Genomic DNA, 19304 nt, shown 5'->3' with positions numbered 1-19304 from the left:
TTTGTTTGTATTTGGTAGAATTGCCTTACACTAGTAAGGCCATTAGTTTACAGGTTTAGTCAAGAAAGGGGGTTGAGGGAACGGACTGGGTGTGAGTATTGGTCATTTGGGGAGACTTGCTTATGAAGGCATGGGTGGAGGAGACTCAGCGTGGGGGAAACGGGCTTTTCCCGAGCCAACTTAGGACCCTCCCAGATGTTACCTGAAACAAAGAGGAGTGGATAGAAATGAATAATAAAACCAGTAAGTAGGAAAAGGGATGAGGGTGAAGGGATAAAGAGGAGGCAGAGAGATGAGATGAGGTCCAGTTGAAGGTAAGGGAGGGTGGGGTTGAAAGAGCGTGACAGTGAGAAGGATAAACTGGGTATAAGTTAACTGCTAGATGATTAGAGGTGTGGTTGAGACATTTACCTGCTCCCAAACCTAAGTTAACATATTAACTTTATTTTTTTAAATGTGGTACTTCGGTCAGGTACATTGTGAGTCATCCCACAGTAGTTTACTGGAATTTGGTTGCATTCCTCCAAACAGAACTGGTATAACTGGGTCATGTTTGTAGGCTCCGTTGCTCACACACCTTTTCAGCTGTTCCAACAGATATTCTTTGGGACTGAGATCTTTGTGATGGCCACTCCAAGACATTGACTTAAGCAGTTTGTAAGTAATCTGGCTGTATGCTTAGGGTCACCGTCCATTTAGAAGAGCAATTTGTACCCAAGCTTTAACTTCCTGACTTCTGTCTTGAGATGTTGCTTCAATATTTCCACATAATGTTTTTCCCTCATGCTAAAGAAGAAGCTAAAAAAAGACCATTAGCACAAATAATAATTTGGTAACCTAAAAAAGAAAGGTGTAGTCTTATTTAATGTCAGATAGTGAGAAATAAATGTTTTTATACAGTACACACCTGCAGAAATGTCACAGCAGATCTCTCCTGCTTCCTTTCCTTGACCTCATGACATTTGTAAATCACACTCATGTTTATTAAAAGAAGACTCCCAGTTTGCCACAACATGGGGCTACATCCTGACCTTACAGTGTGAGCCTGGACTGATAAACACTACAGGCAGAAGTCATTCCAGTAGGATTTTCTCCTTGTATGTCAGCAGCTCCTTTTTAGAGAATGTTGTTGTGTCTTGATAGGAGACGGACCGAGCTCGGCTGGTCCTGTTGGCCAGACAGGAGAGTGGTGCATCGTGTTGTTCAAGTTAAATCAGGAGCACAGTTTGCAACAAATCAAAGACACTTCCACTGGAGCCAGACAGATTGCGGGCAAAACCCAACTCCTGTGGAACAGATGTCTGATGATTGGCCCCATCTGCTGTTGTTTATGTCTGCTTTCTGATGCTCATCATGGCCGTCCTGATGCTTATAGAAAGATGCTTTACTACTAGTCTGCACCAGTTTTGTAGTTAAGCACATTTAATTCAATGTTGAAATAATCTACTGTACCTGGCAGATCATTGTTCATCTTTTGAACATCCAGGTCTGTTTACAGACCCAATACATCCCTAATAAACCATTAAAACTCTGTGTTCTTTCCCTTAACAAAATTCAATTAGGTCCATTTTTATGTGGTGCTTCAGCTTCACAAACCAACAAAATGTTCTCACAAACCAAGACAGGAAAAGTACTTTTACAGACTGGGTGCACAAAGCAACAACATGAGCCACAGAGACGTGCAGCAGACTAAGTGATGCAATCAGCTCCCCCCCCAATTCTGCTCGATTTAACACGCTAACGTATTCAACGGAAAGCTTCTACCAGCTCAGAAACGCATGAGCAAGCACATAAGGGCACGGGAGACCGTGTTAATCTTGGTATTTAAATAAACATTACAGTTGTGGATCAGTGAGTTATAAAAATACAGTTTAATATTCAGAAGCAACAGAGGACATGAGTGCATAACAAGGGATGTACTGGCTAATATACCACAGGGCTTTTTGTGTCGTTCTTTCAAACAACATAGTGTCCTAATTACTGCAGAAAGAAGGAGAGTCATCTCTGATCCACTTCCTCTCTGTGGCTTGCCTTCGTAGTAATAAAAGCATCTGAATCCCATTCTTGTTATTATAGTGGTTCACATATGATAAAAATGAATGAGTTCTCCTCATTCACTCACGTACTATACTGTGTTGTAAAGAAGTATTTGCCCCCCTTTTTTCAGTTTTGCTTTTTTGTCACACTTTAAGGTCTCCGGTGCGCAAAAATATACTAATGTTATTGAATATTTAAATAAATAACTTTTGGTCTGTTAAGTATTGTCCTGTAAATATAGCAGCCCAATATGGCGGTGGTATTAGGACAATAGATGAAAGGGTGATTCGCGCATTGGCATTCTCAAAACAGCTAATTCTGCACACATATGGAATAAATTCACAACAAATTCTTCTTAAAATATACAAATTTATTAAAAGAAACAATTCAACTTCACATTAAACATATTTCAGTTAATAAACTCTACTAAGCTAGAAACAACTAAACTACCAAGCCAAATGAAAGAATAAAGAAAACTAATGAACTATATACAAAGGAAGGGAAGCAATAAAAATTATGTCGTGACATGACAGTTCAATGTGGATATTTACGTTTAAGAACCAAGGCAAGATCAGAAGGTAAGTACACTTTTTCAATAAGAATGATTTGCCAAATTAGAAGCCAGTGTCCCCGGTGGGCCGGTGGCTCGGCCCTTGGAGGTGCTGTTGTGCTCAGCCCTGCAGCACGCTCTTGTTTTGCAGCACCACAATGCCTCAGCAGCTTCTCTATCTCCCCTCCCTCCAGTCAGGCAGATCTGGCCAGCGCGGCCGCGGAGTAGACCTGTAAACACATGAACCAGCGCTACTGGGTCACCGAACAGCTGAGAGATAAAAGAACTAGAAAGGCCTCCAGGAAAGTGCAGCAACAAAATGTACTTGTACTAAAGATGTCCTAAAGCCAGCAGGGTTGGAAAGTAATGAATTATATTTACTTGCGTAACTGTAATTAAGTACAGTTTGCCTGTAATTACTTTTTTTAAGTAGTTTGCAAAAGCTCAATCATCAAGTGCAGCCGAAGTTGACCTTTAAGAAAAAGAAGGAAAGCCATTGCCATAAGTACAGTAAAGGCAACACCTTTATTATACAGTGTAAACTTAGTCTGCCTAAAGCGATGGAATCTAAAGCTAAAAATGGCATCATTTGCATAACAAGGTCCACATCCAATTACTGTGGGTAGGAGTCAGTAAGTGGACAGTATCCGGTTCAACACTACGATCATGTAAACATGCTAAATAATATTTTAGCAATAAATGTAAATAATAGCAGTTTATCTGGTACTTGTAGTTATAATTCATGTTGGCTGAAAACAGATTCAGGCACTTTGGTTCCCGTTATTTAAAACTACTAAATTTGAGGGATAGTGGATTTATTGGACAAAGGATGGGATGAAGATCCGAACTGCCAGGTTATGGGGAAGAGAAGCACAGAGAAGTTTCATAGATGTAGTGAAGGACGCAGAGGATTTGGTGCGACAGAGAAGGATGCTGAGATGGAGGAGATGATCAGCTGCAGAGAATCCCAAATGCAGCAGCTGTCAGAAGAAATGTATGTCCCACTAAAAATAACATTGTTTGAATATATAAAGGGACATTATAGTTAAAGCTGTAGCAATAATAAAGGAATAATGTAGTTATTTTTACTGAATGTAGCTCTAAGTGATACTTTTCTCGTCAGTGTATTACCCATGTAGTACTCATTGCACGAGAGGGACGTTCATCTGCTCATAAAAAGTAACTAAGTAACTTTAACCTAAAGACCTTTTGAGAACTTTTAGCCTACTTCGTGTTGTCAGACAGGTACTTTTCAGGTGGTAACTTGATTCTACAGTCTGGCAGTGATTAGTAGAATTGAACTAAAAATAATCTTTCAAAGGGGAACCATTATTCTTCTTAGGGTGTTTTTCTCTTAATAAATGCAATTTTCAACTGCTTTTTGTATTTATTCAGCTCATCTCTATCTGATATTGAAAAATGTTTAATGGTCTGAAACGTTTAAGTGTGACAAAAAAGTAAAAACAGAAGATAAATACTTTTTACTACAGCTTCCAGAACAAAGTTCAAACCATCCCATAATAAGGTTATTGCAAATTCATACTTTTTAAACAATCTTTTATATTTTATGAGCTGCAATACGCTTTATTACATAATGATTATTGTCAGTAGAAGTTTGTAAAGTTTCACATTAAAGGAATAAATTGACTCTATAAGGAAAGCTTTATCTGTTTTCATGACCTTAGAAAGATATTTTATCAGCGTGGCCGAAAACAAAGGACATCACCTCCTGTCAAAAAACCTGCATAGCTTCGTCATTTCAACATGATAAAAATCATCCACAGTCTGCCTCCTCTGAGAGGTTGCATCAATCCAGACCAATGAAGACCTCCAGAGGTGGGTCAAAAGTCCAAAGTATCCCGCTGATACTGCAGCCGCGGGCTGTTCTCGCTGTAGAACTGGCTGAACCAGCGGCGGTGCTTCCGAACAGCAGAGTCTTCCTTCACCAGCAGAGGCTTGGAGATGTACTTCTTGTTGTTCCAGATCATCACGTCGCGTTCAAACTGTGCATGCAAACAAAAACAGCAGAATGAGGGAATGTCGTCTGTTGCTTTGCTTTAAACAGGATGTGATGCTTGCATTTTAACTGGAGTTGGAGCAGGAGTTTATTCTGATTATTATGTTGTTTAATGCTCTCTGGTTGCATTAAATAATCATGACTCACCAGCAGGAGATTTGCTGTGGAAAGTGCTGGTAAATGTCACTCCACAGTAACTTTAGCAGCTGCTGAGATTTGGCATTTTGTTTTTCAGTAACTGTCAACTGATCCTATTCAGCGTAACATGGAGAAAAAAAAAACCCATGATATCTGGAACTGAAACTGCACACATTTGTGTTTCATCAAACTATTTAGTCATGATTATTAACTGCAGCTTGAAAACTAACCCTTGCTTGAAATGTTCAACACATTTCCTTAGATTTTTAAGCCAATTTGTGCGTCTCCATTCGGCTGAAACAGCTGACAGTGTTTCTTTACCACCCAGCTAATTATCAGCTTTAATGAGGAAGTATTTACACTTTTCTTGTGACTGTGTGGTGTGAGGATGCAGAGCAAACACCAAGGAAAGAGTGGGTGATACTTGAACTCAATATTCTATTTAAATTATAGTCATTTTGAAGGAAAAACACACTGGTTTCAAACTACAAATCCAACATTTTATGGTCAATCGGTCATTTTCTACCGCTTATTCCATAGTGGGTTGTGGGGGAGCTGGTGCCAATCTCCAACAGTCTGTGGGTGAGAGGCAGGGTACACCCTGGACAGGTCGCCAGTCCATCGCAGGGCAACACACAACCATGCACACACTCATTCATACACCTAAGGGCAATTTAGAGAGACCAATTAACCTAACAGGCATGTCTTTGGACTGTGGGAGGAAGCCGGAGTACCCGGTGAGAACCCACGCATGCACGGGTAGAACATGCAAACTCCATGCAGAAAGACCCCCGGTCAGGAATCGAACCCAGGACCTTCTTGCTGCACGGTGGCACAGTTGGTAGCACTGTTGCAGCAAGAAGGTCCAAAATTTTCTAATTTAATTTAATTTAATCAAAGATGGTGTGGCTGATAACTGCACCCAATGAAATCCTGCTTCTACTAAAAACTCATCACTGATAAAGAACTCTTAATATAGAAATAATGTGAAACACTGAACAAAATTAAGTAACAATTATAAAAATTGTAAAATGTTGCAGAACTAAACTGTTGTTGTTTTTTCCCTTCAAATAGAATATCTATAAATTCACTACACATAAACAGCAATTTCAAAGATTTTAACATTAGAATATTTAAATTACAACAAATAACTAAGCTTATATAATAAATAGATTAAAAACAAATAAAATAAAAAGGTAGAACAAAACCAAAGGTAGACTAGATGATAAATGCACTCAATGAATCTTACGTCTTAAACTCACCACTGATATGGAACACTTTTAATATTAAAATTAATGCAAAATTTATTAAAAAAACCCACATAAAATAAATAAAACAATTAGCAGAATAAGACCAACAACACAGTGATTAATAAATGCACTGAATGATCTTTCAAAATTAGAATAACTCTTACTTACTATAAACTTGCAAATGATAAAGCGCATTTTTGGCATTTGAATAATAATAAAAATATAAGTATGACTAGATAAGCTCGATTAAAATAAAATAAAAACCAAAGGCAGAGTAGCTGAAAAATGCAGTCAATAATCTTTTCAAACTAGAACAAATCTTACTTCTTAAATTCACAACTAATGCAGAACAATGTCAACATTTATATCACAAATAAATCATTTGCATTAAAATAAAAAAACAACAACTAATATTTCTTAAAATAATAAATAAAATGCTGAAATAAAATCATATAAAAACATTTGACAGAAAGCAAGGAGATACTGCACCTGAATGGATTCTCCTTTGAGAATGAACTTGGGCACCACAGCTGGGATGTTGGACTGATAGAACATGGTGTGAGTTACACACTGCAGCAGAGGCTCCACGGGTGTCACACAGTGCATCATTATCCCCCGGCCCAGGAAACTGTGGTCGAACTGCAGAAATACCACTCCTGGACCCACCTGGAACATTTACGAGTCTGTCATAATGCACTGAACACAGAATATAAAATATTCCCTGCTGCATTTAGTCTTAAAGCCATCAATTGTTGTCAGTAGGGCTGTGATTTATAAGTACATAGTCATTAATACATGTAATAAATTGTTCCTGCCTCAACTGTATTGGTGTCAGAATATTACATGTACTTGTGTGGAATGTAGTGCCAGGAAGCACGGTGGTGCAGGTGGTAACACAGTTGCTTTGCAGCAAGAAGGTCTTGGGTTCAAATCCATGCCTGGGGTCTTTCTGTTTGGAGTTTGCAGTTCTCCCTGCATGCATAGGTTATCTCCAGTTACTCCATCTCTGTGTTGTCCAGAGATGGACTGGAAACCTGTCCAGGGTGTAACCCACCTCTTGACCAATGACCCCTGGAGACACCTGCCTTTTAATCCTTTGGTTATATTTTGTTAATTTTATGCACTTGATGCTTTTAGGCCCATATTTTCTGAACATAAAATCAAAAATTTCTCCCCAGGGAGGAGGCAACTCCTTAGAACCCTTCTGGCCTATTACGTGTCTGGGTAATAGGGGAATATTCCTTTTAAACCTGGTCCACATCTGGACCGAGAGTCACACACTTACTGGTGCTCTGTACCTTCCTCCTAACCTCTTCTAGGAGAGCCCAGCTCAACCACAGTCTGACGGGTAGATGTCCTTTACAGTAAACAGCTTCTCACTGTGGACAGCGAGGTTCTTTACGCTGTCTGTTCCAAGGTGGAAAATCCTGTTGAACTTTTATCGCCAGTAGAAACTTTCAACAAAATGTTTGAAAAATGAATGCTGCTTCTCCATGTTTGGTTCTGGTTCTGGGAATGCAGAGTAGATGTGAACCAGAAGAACTTGAGCAGTCTTACTGATGAATGGGAGATTTGAGTTGGGCCTGTAGCTCTGCAGTAGCAGCTTGTCCAGATTATTCTTTTTAACAGTGGTTTGATATTTGCTGTGTTTAGGGCCTGGGGAAAAGCACCTGAAAAAAGGGACGAGTTTATTATTTGAGTTAAATCAGACGTTATGACAGGCAGAACATTCTTAAAGAAAATTGTGGGTAAAATATTGAGACAGCAAAGGAGATTACTTGATCAATAATTACTTATTAGTACTTTTAGTTGATTTGGTAGAATTTTGACATTTTGTCAATTTAAATAATAAACTGAATCCGACTGCACTGTTTGATAGTTAGGATTAACTGGAATTTATGAACCCGACTCGAAATCTGTATGATTTGACTGAACTGACTTTCTAATGTCCCTTGAGGCGACATGTGTTGTGAGGCTATACAAATAAAACTGAACTAAATTGAATTAAACATTGGTGCTGAACTTGGTTTTGATGTACAGACTACTCTTCTAATTATCTGAATTTTCTCAGTAAAAAAGTTAGCGAATTCATTGAAGGAGTGGAGTTCAGATGCTACAGACACAGGAGAGTCTGTTAACCTGTCGACCGTAACAAACAAGGCAGGAGTTTTATTAATGCTATGTCGATTTCAGAAAACAAAAATTTCCTTGCATTCATCAGTTGTATGTTACATTTGTGGAGTCTATCTTTATAGAGGTCATAGTGAACCTGGAGTCCAGTCTTTCGCCACCTCCGTTCAACTTTTTGACACTCCCTTTTATCACTTCTTACTGGCGGAGCATTTTTTCCACTGAGATTTCTTCGTACCAGACGCAACTTTCACCTTAATGGGAGCAATCATGTCTGAAATGTTTAAATGGAAGTTATCTACCAGCTCATCTACTGAGTTACAGGACAAAGTGGAAATGGAAGAGTAAACTTGGTTAAAGATTTCAGTTGCACTGTCCTTAAAGAAGTGTTTTCTTAAAATATCTCTTTGGCTAATTGAGTCGATGGAAATGATGCTTTCAAAGATAACAGAGAAGTGGTCAGATTCGGCAACATCAGTTACAAGGACCTTGGAAATGTACAGACCCTTACTAGTGTTTAAGTCCAAAATACAGTATGTCCCATTTTGTGTGTTGGTTGCTTAACATGTTGAGTCAAACCAACATTTTTAAGTGTATCACATAGTTATTTTGCCCCTTTGTCTTCAGGGTTGTCAACATGGCTGTTGACATCTCCTACAATGATTAAACAGTTGTAATCAAACAGCCATCTGTGGGAAAGGGAGGCATCTTGTACTGATTAGCCTATTTTGCTATGAAAAGGGCAGCTGCTCCTAGCGTGATCTAGTCCTTCTTTCAAAAGTGATTAAAATAAAACAATACAATATTAACCAATACAAATAATGTTGATAAACCCAACAGAACTAAAACAGGTTTAATCTGATTTTTATTAGTTAGTGCATGTAAATATCTGGTTTCAACTGTATGTGCAAACCTCCTCATTGCAGGTTTATTGTACCTGTCTGGCCACAACATGCAGATCCAGCAGAGGCCAGTGGCATCCAAACAAGGTGAGTGAATGATTCACCCGCATCTGAGAGCAGTGACTGTTGGGCTCTGGCTCTGGTTCCCATTCAACCTTAGGGAGAAACCGGAAAAAGAATACTTTTAGACACACTTTAAAGGTCACAATTAAATCAGGCATAGCAAAGTCCAGATTAAGAGGAACATCTGGGCTGCCCTGGCTTATTGAGAACAATTTAAAGTGGTGTGTTGTAAAAGTAGCACTGATTTGGAGGATAGGTTAAAGGACGTCAAAGAAGCAGCTGTATAATGACCCATATCCACCCCGATAAGGTGGCGAGATAAAACTGAAACGGCACCACAGGGCATCGTTGGTTAAATAAACAGGCACAAAGTGCACAGAGAGACAACATTGACTGAGTATCTGGAACCATATTTATACTGAGGAACCAAAGAATAAGCTTAGTGCATATGCAATAATTAAAGCAAGAGTGAAGAGCTTCCTAATAATCACCCAAACAAAACCACAACATTAACAAAAACTGTAAGAAGTTGACAAGAAACCCCAGTGTAAAGCATCTGAACCACAGAAAAGTCCATACCTTCCAGTCATGTCTAATAAACTCCCAGGTTTTGCTGTTGGTGTAGCGCAGATCCACTCCGCTTGGGATGCCCGGAGTGTGCAGGTGACCCAGGTGAGCGATGTCTGCTCCGTTTTCAGGAATATCCTGAAGAGACGATGAATTTTAGCAACACAAGCTTCCCTTTCTGACAGGTTTCTCTGCTTGTATTAATGCACTATTCCTAAACGTTCCCTGAAGCTTTCCATGGGATTTTTGTCAGACACATCTACCATTATTAAAATTAGAGGGGCACCAACAAATCAGCCACTTCTGCTTTGACTGGCTCTGACCAGTAATTAGCAAAAAAGCGAGGTTTCCCAGTTCAACAAATGCATCAAAACCAAAACCAAAAACTCCAACTTTTTCTTGGTCTGTAAACACATCAACAAACCACGTCAAATTTTCTTTGCTACAATTATTCTTTTGAATTTGGTAACAACTAAATAAAGGTTTGACATATAATGAAACCCACTAATTCAGTTTTTCAGAAATTTTAAACATTACTCAACACTTATTAAAAAGATTTTAAATACAGAAATGGTACATTTTGTCCTACACAGTCAAGGGGAAAACTGCTGTCTCAACAGTTGCCCAGCAGACAGTCACTGACAGCCGCCTCAGGGACATAAAAAGTTCCTACTAGATCTGCACATAGTACTGAATCCTAATTATCATCACAATTACAATGGATGCAATATCAAAGTAGCAACTGATGGGATGCAATATTTAGTAGGCTGTAATATTTTAGGTGTGATGCATTCAACATTAGCTTGCCAATAACACAATAGTCCGTTTGGATGGACTTTGCACAGCCAATAAAGAATAGATACTAAAGAATAAGATGAAAATTTCAAGAAGGGTGATGAGAACATCATGAAGAAGGAAAATAAAGTTGTTGGTTAATCACTATTGATAGTCACAGTAATATTAAACACTTAGATCCAATTTCTTGTTTTCCTAATATCATGGCGCCCTATATCCCAAGATATTAATGGAACATTTAGTGGAAGAAAAAAAAGCGTGTAAGAAAACACTGCACAAAAAAAACAGGCATGATTGCAACCCTGAGAGGATTGTGAAGCAAAGCTTGGACTGCTGCTGAAGAGAGTGCTTCATACATATCAAGGACACGGAGTATAACTGTAGCATTCTTTGTGTCAAGCCACTTCTGAACCAGTGATGTCAGAAGCGTCTTACCTGGGCAGAGGAGAAAAAGAACAGGACTGGTCCAAAGTACTATTTTCAGATAAAAATAAAGTTTGAATTTCATTTGGAAATCAAGGTCCCAGAATCTGAAGGAAGAGTGGAGAGGCACAAAATCCACATTGCTTGAAGTCCAGTGTAAAGTTTTCACAACCAGTGATGATTTTGTTGCCATGTCATCTGCTAGTGTTGGTCCACTGTGCTTCCTGAGGTCCACAGCCAGTGCAGCTGCCTACCAGGACATTTTAGAGCACTTCCTACTTCCTTATGCTGAGATGCTGATTTAATTTTCCAGCAGGACTTGGTTCCGGCCCACACTGACAAAGGTACCAAAAGCCATGGTTTTACTGTGCTTGATTGGCCAGCAAACTGACCCCACAGAGAATCTATGGACTATTGTCAAGAGGAAGATGAGACACCAGACCAAACAATGAAGATGACCTGAAGGCCACTATCAAAGCAATCTGGGCTTCCATTACACCTCAGCAGAACCACCGGTTGATCTCCTCCATGTCACGCCGCATTGATGCAGTAATTCATGCAAAAAGTGCCCAGATCAAGTACTGAGAGCATATATTGTATGTACTTTCTTAAGACTGTGAGTGTCTTGTTGCTGAAAAGCGCTATACAAATAGACTTGACTTAATTGTCTCTTGGTTTATACAAATGCATTTGGATATGCCTTTTTCCTAAGCCAGAAATGATCTTCACATCTCTATTATTTAAATAGTGCATCTTGGAGGTGTCACCAACAGCAATTCTGCTTTACTTCTTTTTCTGCATGTTTTATCTGGTTATTTTTTAACTGAAGGGGAGACTGAGTAGTCACAGCAAACACAGCTAGAACTGTTTGCTATGCCCTCGATCGGCCTCAGAAGGACCGGATGGTTGCAGATAATATTTGTATTACTCAGGCTCCAGGGAACAGCAAAGGGTACAAGTTAGCATGTTAGGCAGTACATCTTGAAAAACTAGAAAAATTGAGCAGAAAAAATAAATGTGGGCATCTAAAGAACGGTCTACAAAAGCAACCAAAGTCCAAAGACAACTACTCTGAAGGCTTTTTCCAGGTCTTCAGAAAGCCTTAAAAAGTTTTGATCAAGAACACTTTAAAAGATTACAGGAAGGTCCGGCTACTTGCAAGCTAAACATAAAATAAATTATTGAGGAGTTAAAACAAAGAATTGTACACCTGCCTGAATGTGACAGTTGATAAAGTGCTCAGTTCTCCCTCTATAGACCCACTGGCCATTAGCGAGCTCCTGTTGCTCCGGAATGCTCCACTGTGGTTCTGATCCATCACAGTGAAACCATATCAGGACCTGCTGGTTTACCTCACAGCTGGGCCAGCGGCGCATTTGGGCAAACTCTGGCACTGAGAGACAAATTTCATTCAAGTACTAAACACAAGAAACAAAAAATATTAGTAATTTTAATATACAGACAAATTATTGATCAGAGCGGGTTTCCTACAGATTTCTCTGTTGCAGGTCCAAAACTGTGGAAGGAGTTACCACCACATGTTAGGCAGGCTTCCTCTCTCACTGCTATTAAGTTTGGTTTAAAAACACACTTTTATTCCCTGTCCTTCGACCCAGTGTGAGTTTTTCTTCTTCTCATTGTGCGTTTATTATTCTAATTATTTCTTACTTCTACTGTTTTATGTATTTCATTCTGTGTCCTCTGCTTGTTTGTTTTATTATGCAGCACTTTGGTTGTCCTTGTTGCTGTTTTAATGTGCTTCATAAAGTGGTGTGGTATTTTCAGCTAAACATTTTTACTTTTCCGGAATGAAGAAAGACAGAATGAAAGAAAGGAAAAAGGCCCCAAGGAAGGAAGGAAGGAAAGCCCATGGGGAATGAAAAAGGAAGGACACAAGAAAAGGGGCAAGGAAGGAAAGGTTGGACACAGAAGAAAAGAAGGAAGGAAGAAAGGATGCAAGGAAAAAAAGAACACAAGGAAAGAAAAAGAAGGGATGACATGAAAAGGAAGAAATGGATAGAAGAAAGGAAATATTTAAGGAAGGAATGACAGGAAGAAGGGGGTTTTGCCATAAGAGCAGAAATAGGAAAGAAAGGGAAAGATGCAAGAGGGAAAGAAATTTGGGAGAAAAGAAGGAAAATGGGAAGGACATGTAGGAGGAAGGAAAAAAGGAAGGAAGATAGAACACAAGGGCAAGAGAAAGGAAGAAAAGAAGGACACGAGGGAAAAGATGAGATGAACACAGGGAAGAAATGAAGGACAAGAGAGGGAGGATGAAAGGAAGAACACAAGGATGAAAACAAGGAATAACAAAATGAAAGACACAAAGGAGGAAAGAGACATACAAGGATGAGACAGAATGAGGAAAGAACGGACACTAAGAAGGAAGGACAGAAGGGGGGATAGAGTATTTTGAAAATGGAAAAGAGTCTGGAAATATTTTTCCAGCTTATCCAGACCTGGAAAACACTGAAATCAAATTCCAGACTTCTCCAAACTGTATAGGAACCCTTTCTTTACCATTCACTGGAGATCAACCTTCAACTTTACCTTTTTCTGCATAGGGAATCTTCTCACATTTGCCATCACTTCCGCGATACTGCCAGCCATGAAAAGGGCATTCGATGCAGTTTCCTACCACACGTCCTCCCACAGCCAGATTGGCTCCCAGGTGGGGGCAGTATGCATCCAACACATAGGCTATCCCATCGTGGCCCCGAAACACTGCCAGCTGTTGACCTAACACAATAAATCATTGGAGAGACAGGCCATGAAATGCTATGTTAAATCAGCTCCAGGAAAACCTTTTTGTCACAGTATTTAATGGGATATTAATGCACTTTCATAGTGATAAGAATAATAACAGGCAAAAAAGCTATTTCTTCTAATAAATCTCAAGTAACTCTTGCACAGTGAGGAAGAAGTATCTAAATAATCTTGTCCAACATTTCTTGGCTTTGTAGATAAATTGAGTTGGGAAAATACAGTGCCAAGTAGTATGTTTTTATTCAATAAATCCCCCAATGTTCATTTTATCAATGTGTCTAAGCTTTACTGATATCTCAAGTTGTATTTCACATTGTATTATTCTGTTTTGATAGGCTCTTTTTTAACATTTTTTTAATGAAGTTTAATTTTGTTTTACTTTTAAACTACGATTTTCTTTGCACACCCTACTTCCTTTTATATTTTAATATTTGTCTGCCACTTTATTAAATCTACTTAGTTTACTTTCCGCTTTGGCCTAACTTCATGTCCTGCTGATCAACACACCTGGGTTATGTGTTTGGTTGGACCACTCGGTAAATATACTACCAGGCTGTCCTAATTCCTTGACAGTTTGTCATTGTTTGCTTATTTATCATTTGCTACTCTTGTTGTCTTGCTCTGTTTCCCTCATACATGGCATCATTTGGAGCCAACAATCCTTTTCACACATTGGTTGCACCTTTATGGTGCAAAAGGTTGTTACTTACAGAACAGAACTGCATTAGCAGTGTGTTTACCCAGTGTTTTCTTTGGTATTACCAATCACACTGTAAAGTACGCTCAATGTACTGTACAAAACTGTGTTCATAATCGCTGTTTTAGGTTGGAGAAATAAAAGCTGTACTGGAACCAGTCCTGGTTTAGGACTGGAAGCACTTTGCTGTGAGTGACTGTTTTTGTTATATTGATCCTGGTTCTTGTGATTTAAGTTTAACAGGCACCAATAAGCATGAAAACTGAAAATGTTCACATTAGCCGATATTTACTGAGCTAATCAGGATGGAAAGGACCAGAGAAATATTGTCACCAGGGTGTAACATGACATTTAACATGCAGAAATGTCAACAGAGTGGGTGGATGGAGCTGCATACATGATGAACATGCAAATATGCTTAATGCCCATTTAAGCTACTAATTTTTGAAAGTAATTTTACCTTAGAATATTATTTTGAAACATCTGTAATATCTTGCTGCTTCCCACATTAGAACATACTTAGATAAAGTCAATAGGGTCAGGTAATAAATGTATGTGAATAAGAGGAATCTTTCTTTTATATCTACAGGGGTTGGACAATGAAACTGAAACACCTGGTTTTAGACCACAATAATTTATTAGTATGGTGTAGGGCGTCCTTTTGCGGCCAATACAGCGTCAATTCATCTTGGGAATGACATATACAAGTCCTGCACAGTGGTCAGAGGGATTTTAAGCCATTCTTCTTGCAGGATAGTGGCCAGGTCACTACGTGATACTGGTGGAGGAAAACGTTTCCTGACTCGCTCCTCCAAAACACCCCAAAGTGGCTCAATAATATTTAGATCTGGTGACTGTGCAGGCCATGGGAGATGTTCAACTTCACTTTCATGTTCATCAAACCAATCTTTCACCAGTCTTGCTGTGTGTATTGGTGCATTGTCATTCTGATACACGGCACCGCCTTCAGGATACAATGTTTGAACCATTGGATGCACATGGTCCTCAAGAATAGTTCGGTAGTCCTTGGCAGTGATGCGCCCATCTAGTACAAGTATTGGGCCAAGGGAATGCCATGATATGGCAGCCCAAACCATGACTGATCCACCCCCGTGCTTCACTCTGGGCATGCAACAGTCTGGGTGGTACACTTCTTTGGGGCTTCTCCACACCGTAACTCTCCCGGTTGTGGGGAAAACAGTAAAGTTGGACTCATTAGAGAACAATATATGTTTCACCTTGTCCACAGCCCAAGATTTGTGCTCCTTGCACCATTGAAACCGACGTTTGGCATTGGCATGATTGACCAAAGGTTTGGCTATAGCAGCCCGGCCGTGTATATTGACCCTGTGGAGCTCCTGACGGACAGTTCTTGTGGAAACAGGAGAGTTGAGGTGCACATTTAATTCTGCCGTGATTTGGGCAGCCGTGGTTTTATGTTTTTTGGATACAATTCGGGTTAGCACCCGAACATCCCTTTCAGACAGCTTCCTCTTGCGTCCACAGTTAATCCTGTTGGATGTGGTTCGTCCTTCTTGGTGGTATGCTGACATTACCCTGGATACCGTGGCTCTTGATACATCACAAAGACTTGCTGTCTTGGTCACAGATGCGCCAGCAAGACGTGCACCAACAATTTGTCCTCTTTTGAACTCTGGTATGCCACCCATAATGTTGTGTGCATTTCAATATTTTGAGCAAAACTGTGCTCTTACCCTGCTAATTGAACCTTCACACTCTGCTCTTACTGGTGCAATGTGCAATCAATGAAGACTGGCTACCAGGCTGGTCCAATTCAGCCATGAAACCTCCCACACTAAAATGACAGGTGTTTCAGCTTCATTGTCCAACCCCTGTAGTATTTCTTTTAAGTGACAGTCTTGGAAAACTTTTCTTAGTTAGCAGCTAAGAAGCATACATTGTAAGTTTCTTAGTCACTCTTCATGATGGGAAAGACAAGTAAACATCCCTTTCAAGTAAGGAAGTTGTGTGTTAATTTTTATAATATCAACGAGAACATAGCCTAAACTTGCCCATTTCTGCAATCAGATCAATTAAAAGTTTAAAGCAACTGGAACTGTATTAAACAAGGTTGGACGAGGACATATGATTATCTTGTAACTATGGACAGTGAAGAGGAAGTGAATAAATCTCCAAATATCATTGTATTTCTACTCAAATGTCTGATTTTTAATCAGTAATATCAATAACATGATTACTCAATGTAATGAAACATGCACACACACTATCTGCTATAATTAAGATTTACTTAACTCAGCTTGGAGGATAGGTAAAACTGAAAGTGAAGCTGACAGCATGACCTACGTTCTGAATAAAATGATGAATAATTATTTGATTGCTTTGGGGGACTTATAGAGGACTGACGTTTAATTTACATATAGTCAGTTGACTTTAAGGATGATATCAAAACAATAAAACAAGATGTTGAATTCTATAAATTCTATACCCTTCAATTCAATAAACATGCAATATTTAAACCCGGAGTGCTTAAAAACCAACAAACATACACGTTCAGACCCATGTAACACATAATTGTTAGCATGCTAACATATATGGCAGGATAGTAAACAGAGTGACAGCCCATCACAGCCCTCAAACCAAGCTCCTACAGGAACCCGGGGTGTGAGCTGAAGAGAAGTGTGTAGGAGATTAACCAGGACTGAATTATAATTTACTAAAATCAAAAGTTTGAATTTTCTAAAGGGTTTAGTGTGAGATTATTCCACTGCAGTAGCATACTTTTTGTCGTGACCTTTTTCTATCTTTGAGTACAGCTGGATAAGCACTGAGACAGCTGCCTTGTCAGGATATCGTGGGTGTATAACAAACACAACCCGAGAGTCATCCAAATGCACAGTGACACAGCACCGTGCCATAGTCAAAAGCTTTTATAGGGCAGAACTTGAGTCCATCACAATCAATCTGTTATGACAGCATCAAGGAAAATATGCGCTATAGGCAGAATCCGATATATGGTGAAACGGAATGACTGCACGAAACCGATGAGAGAAGGAATTCCCAGCTGGCATCAGCAAAGTATGGGAAAGGGAAGTAACAGAGGCTGCAGGGAAAACATGTCCTGCAAAGATCTAAAGAGGCAGTACAGAAGACTGTATAAAGAATGAAATAAGTTTAAAGTGGGGTGAACACAAGAGGCAGACACAATTGCATGTTTTCCCACAATCCCTCACATTGGTATTTATGTTTCTGTATCCCACTTGCAGCAGGAACCCTAAAAATCTGAACATCACTGCTTACCAGTAAGATCTAAATCTGCATTCATGATGTCCGTTAACTAATTTAGATGTACAGTAAATATGGTTATTCAACTTATAAAACTATTTGTTATATAATCAATAAATAGTTGGTTATGACAAACGTCTGACTCAAGCATTGGAAAAATTCAGTAATTTGGAAAAAAAAATGCAACAATTTAGATTTAAAAGACACGAAAACTATGTTATTTGAAGAGAGCATACTATGAAAAATGTCACCTCTTATGTGTTTTATATGTTTGAGCTCAACCATTGAAACACTTAGCTTAAAAATATTCTGGGAGTGGTTCAGGTTTTCAGAGGAAAAAACACTGTGTATTTATCACCTCCCAACTTTGATGGTCCCTCCCCCCATTGTTAAACTATGAATGAATTCAACGATTTTTAGAAAGCTGAGTTCATTTTCACTTGCAAATTCCCAACCTGATTACTGCCAGACCCAAAGAATCCAGACACTACTTAACTAGAACCTGTCTGACAACATGAAGTAGGCTAAACAAGCTCTTAAAACTACACATCTTTCCCAATCTTAAGAAACTCAAGAACAGATCTGATCCATCAGACTGGAAAGGATCACAATTCATTTTTGAAGGTCTTGGCAATCCAGCGAACCACATTGAGCGCCATAATAAACAGACGGAGAAACATGGAACAGTGATGAAGGTTCACAAAATTGACCGACCTACCAACTTTATAAGAGCACATTGACATACCATCCAGGAGATCAAAAGAACATCTAAAGCTCTACAAGCCTCACTTGTGTCAGTTAAGGCCAGAGTTCAAGATTCAACAATTAGAAAGGAACTGGGCTCCAAAGCCAGAAAACATCTTCATTATCCACAAAACTTTGAAAAGATATTCAGTGGGCTAAAAATGGGCAAACAAACTGGGATGCCTACATTTGGTTTAAAACTACCACAGTATTCCGGAAAAAGAACATCGTTCCAGCAGTCAAACATGGCGGTAGTGAAATGGCCTGGGACTGCCTTGCTATTTCAGGACCTGAATGACTTTGAGGAAATTGATGGAACCATGAATTCAGCTCTTTAGCAGAAAACCCTTAAGGAGAATGTGTGGCCATCAGTTTGTGAAGGTTTTGAGGTGGCCCAGTCAAAGTTCGAACTTAAATCTTAGATTGTAGTTTGACTTCAATCAGATTTTGTATTCTCTAAAACTCTTTAGTGTGGCTGAGTTGAAGCAAATCTGCAGTGAAGATTGGGCCAAAATTCCCCCAGGATGTTGGGACATAGACTTTTGGGTGCAAATGTTTCCTAATAATCCTAATAAGGTTTTTTAATGGCTTAATGGTCTGCAAAGGGAGGTACAAGCAGTAGTTTGGTTTAGGGGGGGCAATTACTTTTTCAAAAAAATGTCAGTGTCTTTTTTGCTGATCAGTTAAACATATCAGACTTCAGAAATTTTCATCCGATTGTCAACTGAAGGCAAACTCTGAAGCATATTGAATGTAATTTTAAGTTATATCACTATACGTCACATGTATTCATTAACACAAACCAAGTTATCTGAAAACATCTCCCTTTTATAGATTTTTTATAGATACTTTTATAGATATTTTACTGACTATTCTATTAATTGCATGCATAAAGAAATCTGGTTGAGCAGGTCTTAGTGGCTGTGCTTCAGGCACAGAAACCCGTTCATATTTAGTTTGT

At 39.1% G+C, this 19304-nt stretch overlaps 1 protein-coding gene across 1 annotated transcript in view; it reads right to left on the bottom strand.

Moving 5' to 3' along the window:
• Nucleotides 1-1852: 1852 nt before the first annotated feature.
• The window catches only part of zgc:92275 (cholesterol 7-desaturase nvd), a 21611-nt gene continuing 4159 nt past the window's right edge, over nt 1853-19304 (bottom strand). The window contains exons 2-7 of the mRNA XM_047373529.1: nt 13423-13611; nt 12087-12265; nt 9667-9792; nt 9060-9179; nt 6482-6658; nt 1853-4590 (exon numbers count right to left, since the gene is read on the bottom strand). Coding sequence (XP_047229485.1) covers nt 4429-4590; nt 6482-6658; nt 9060-9179; nt 9667-9792; nt 12087-12265; nt 13423-13611 — 953 coding nt within the window. The 3' untranslated portion in view covers nt 1853-4428. The remainder of the gene's footprint in view (nt 4591-6481; nt 6659-9059; nt 9180-9666; nt 9793-12086; nt 12266-13422; nt 13612-19304) is intronic.

This window comes from Girardinichthys multiradiatus, chromosome 8 (assembly GCF_021462225.1).
Source record: "Girardinichthys multiradiatus isolate DD_20200921_A chromosome 8, DD_fGirMul_XY1, whole genome shotgun sequence".
Taxonomy (NCBI): domain Eukaryota; kingdom Metazoa; phylum Chordata; class Actinopteri; order Cyprinodontiformes; family Goodeidae; genus Girardinichthys; species Girardinichthys multiradiatus.
Note: the sequence above shows the minus strand (reverse complement) of the source record. Positions and strands in the feature narration are given on the sequence as shown.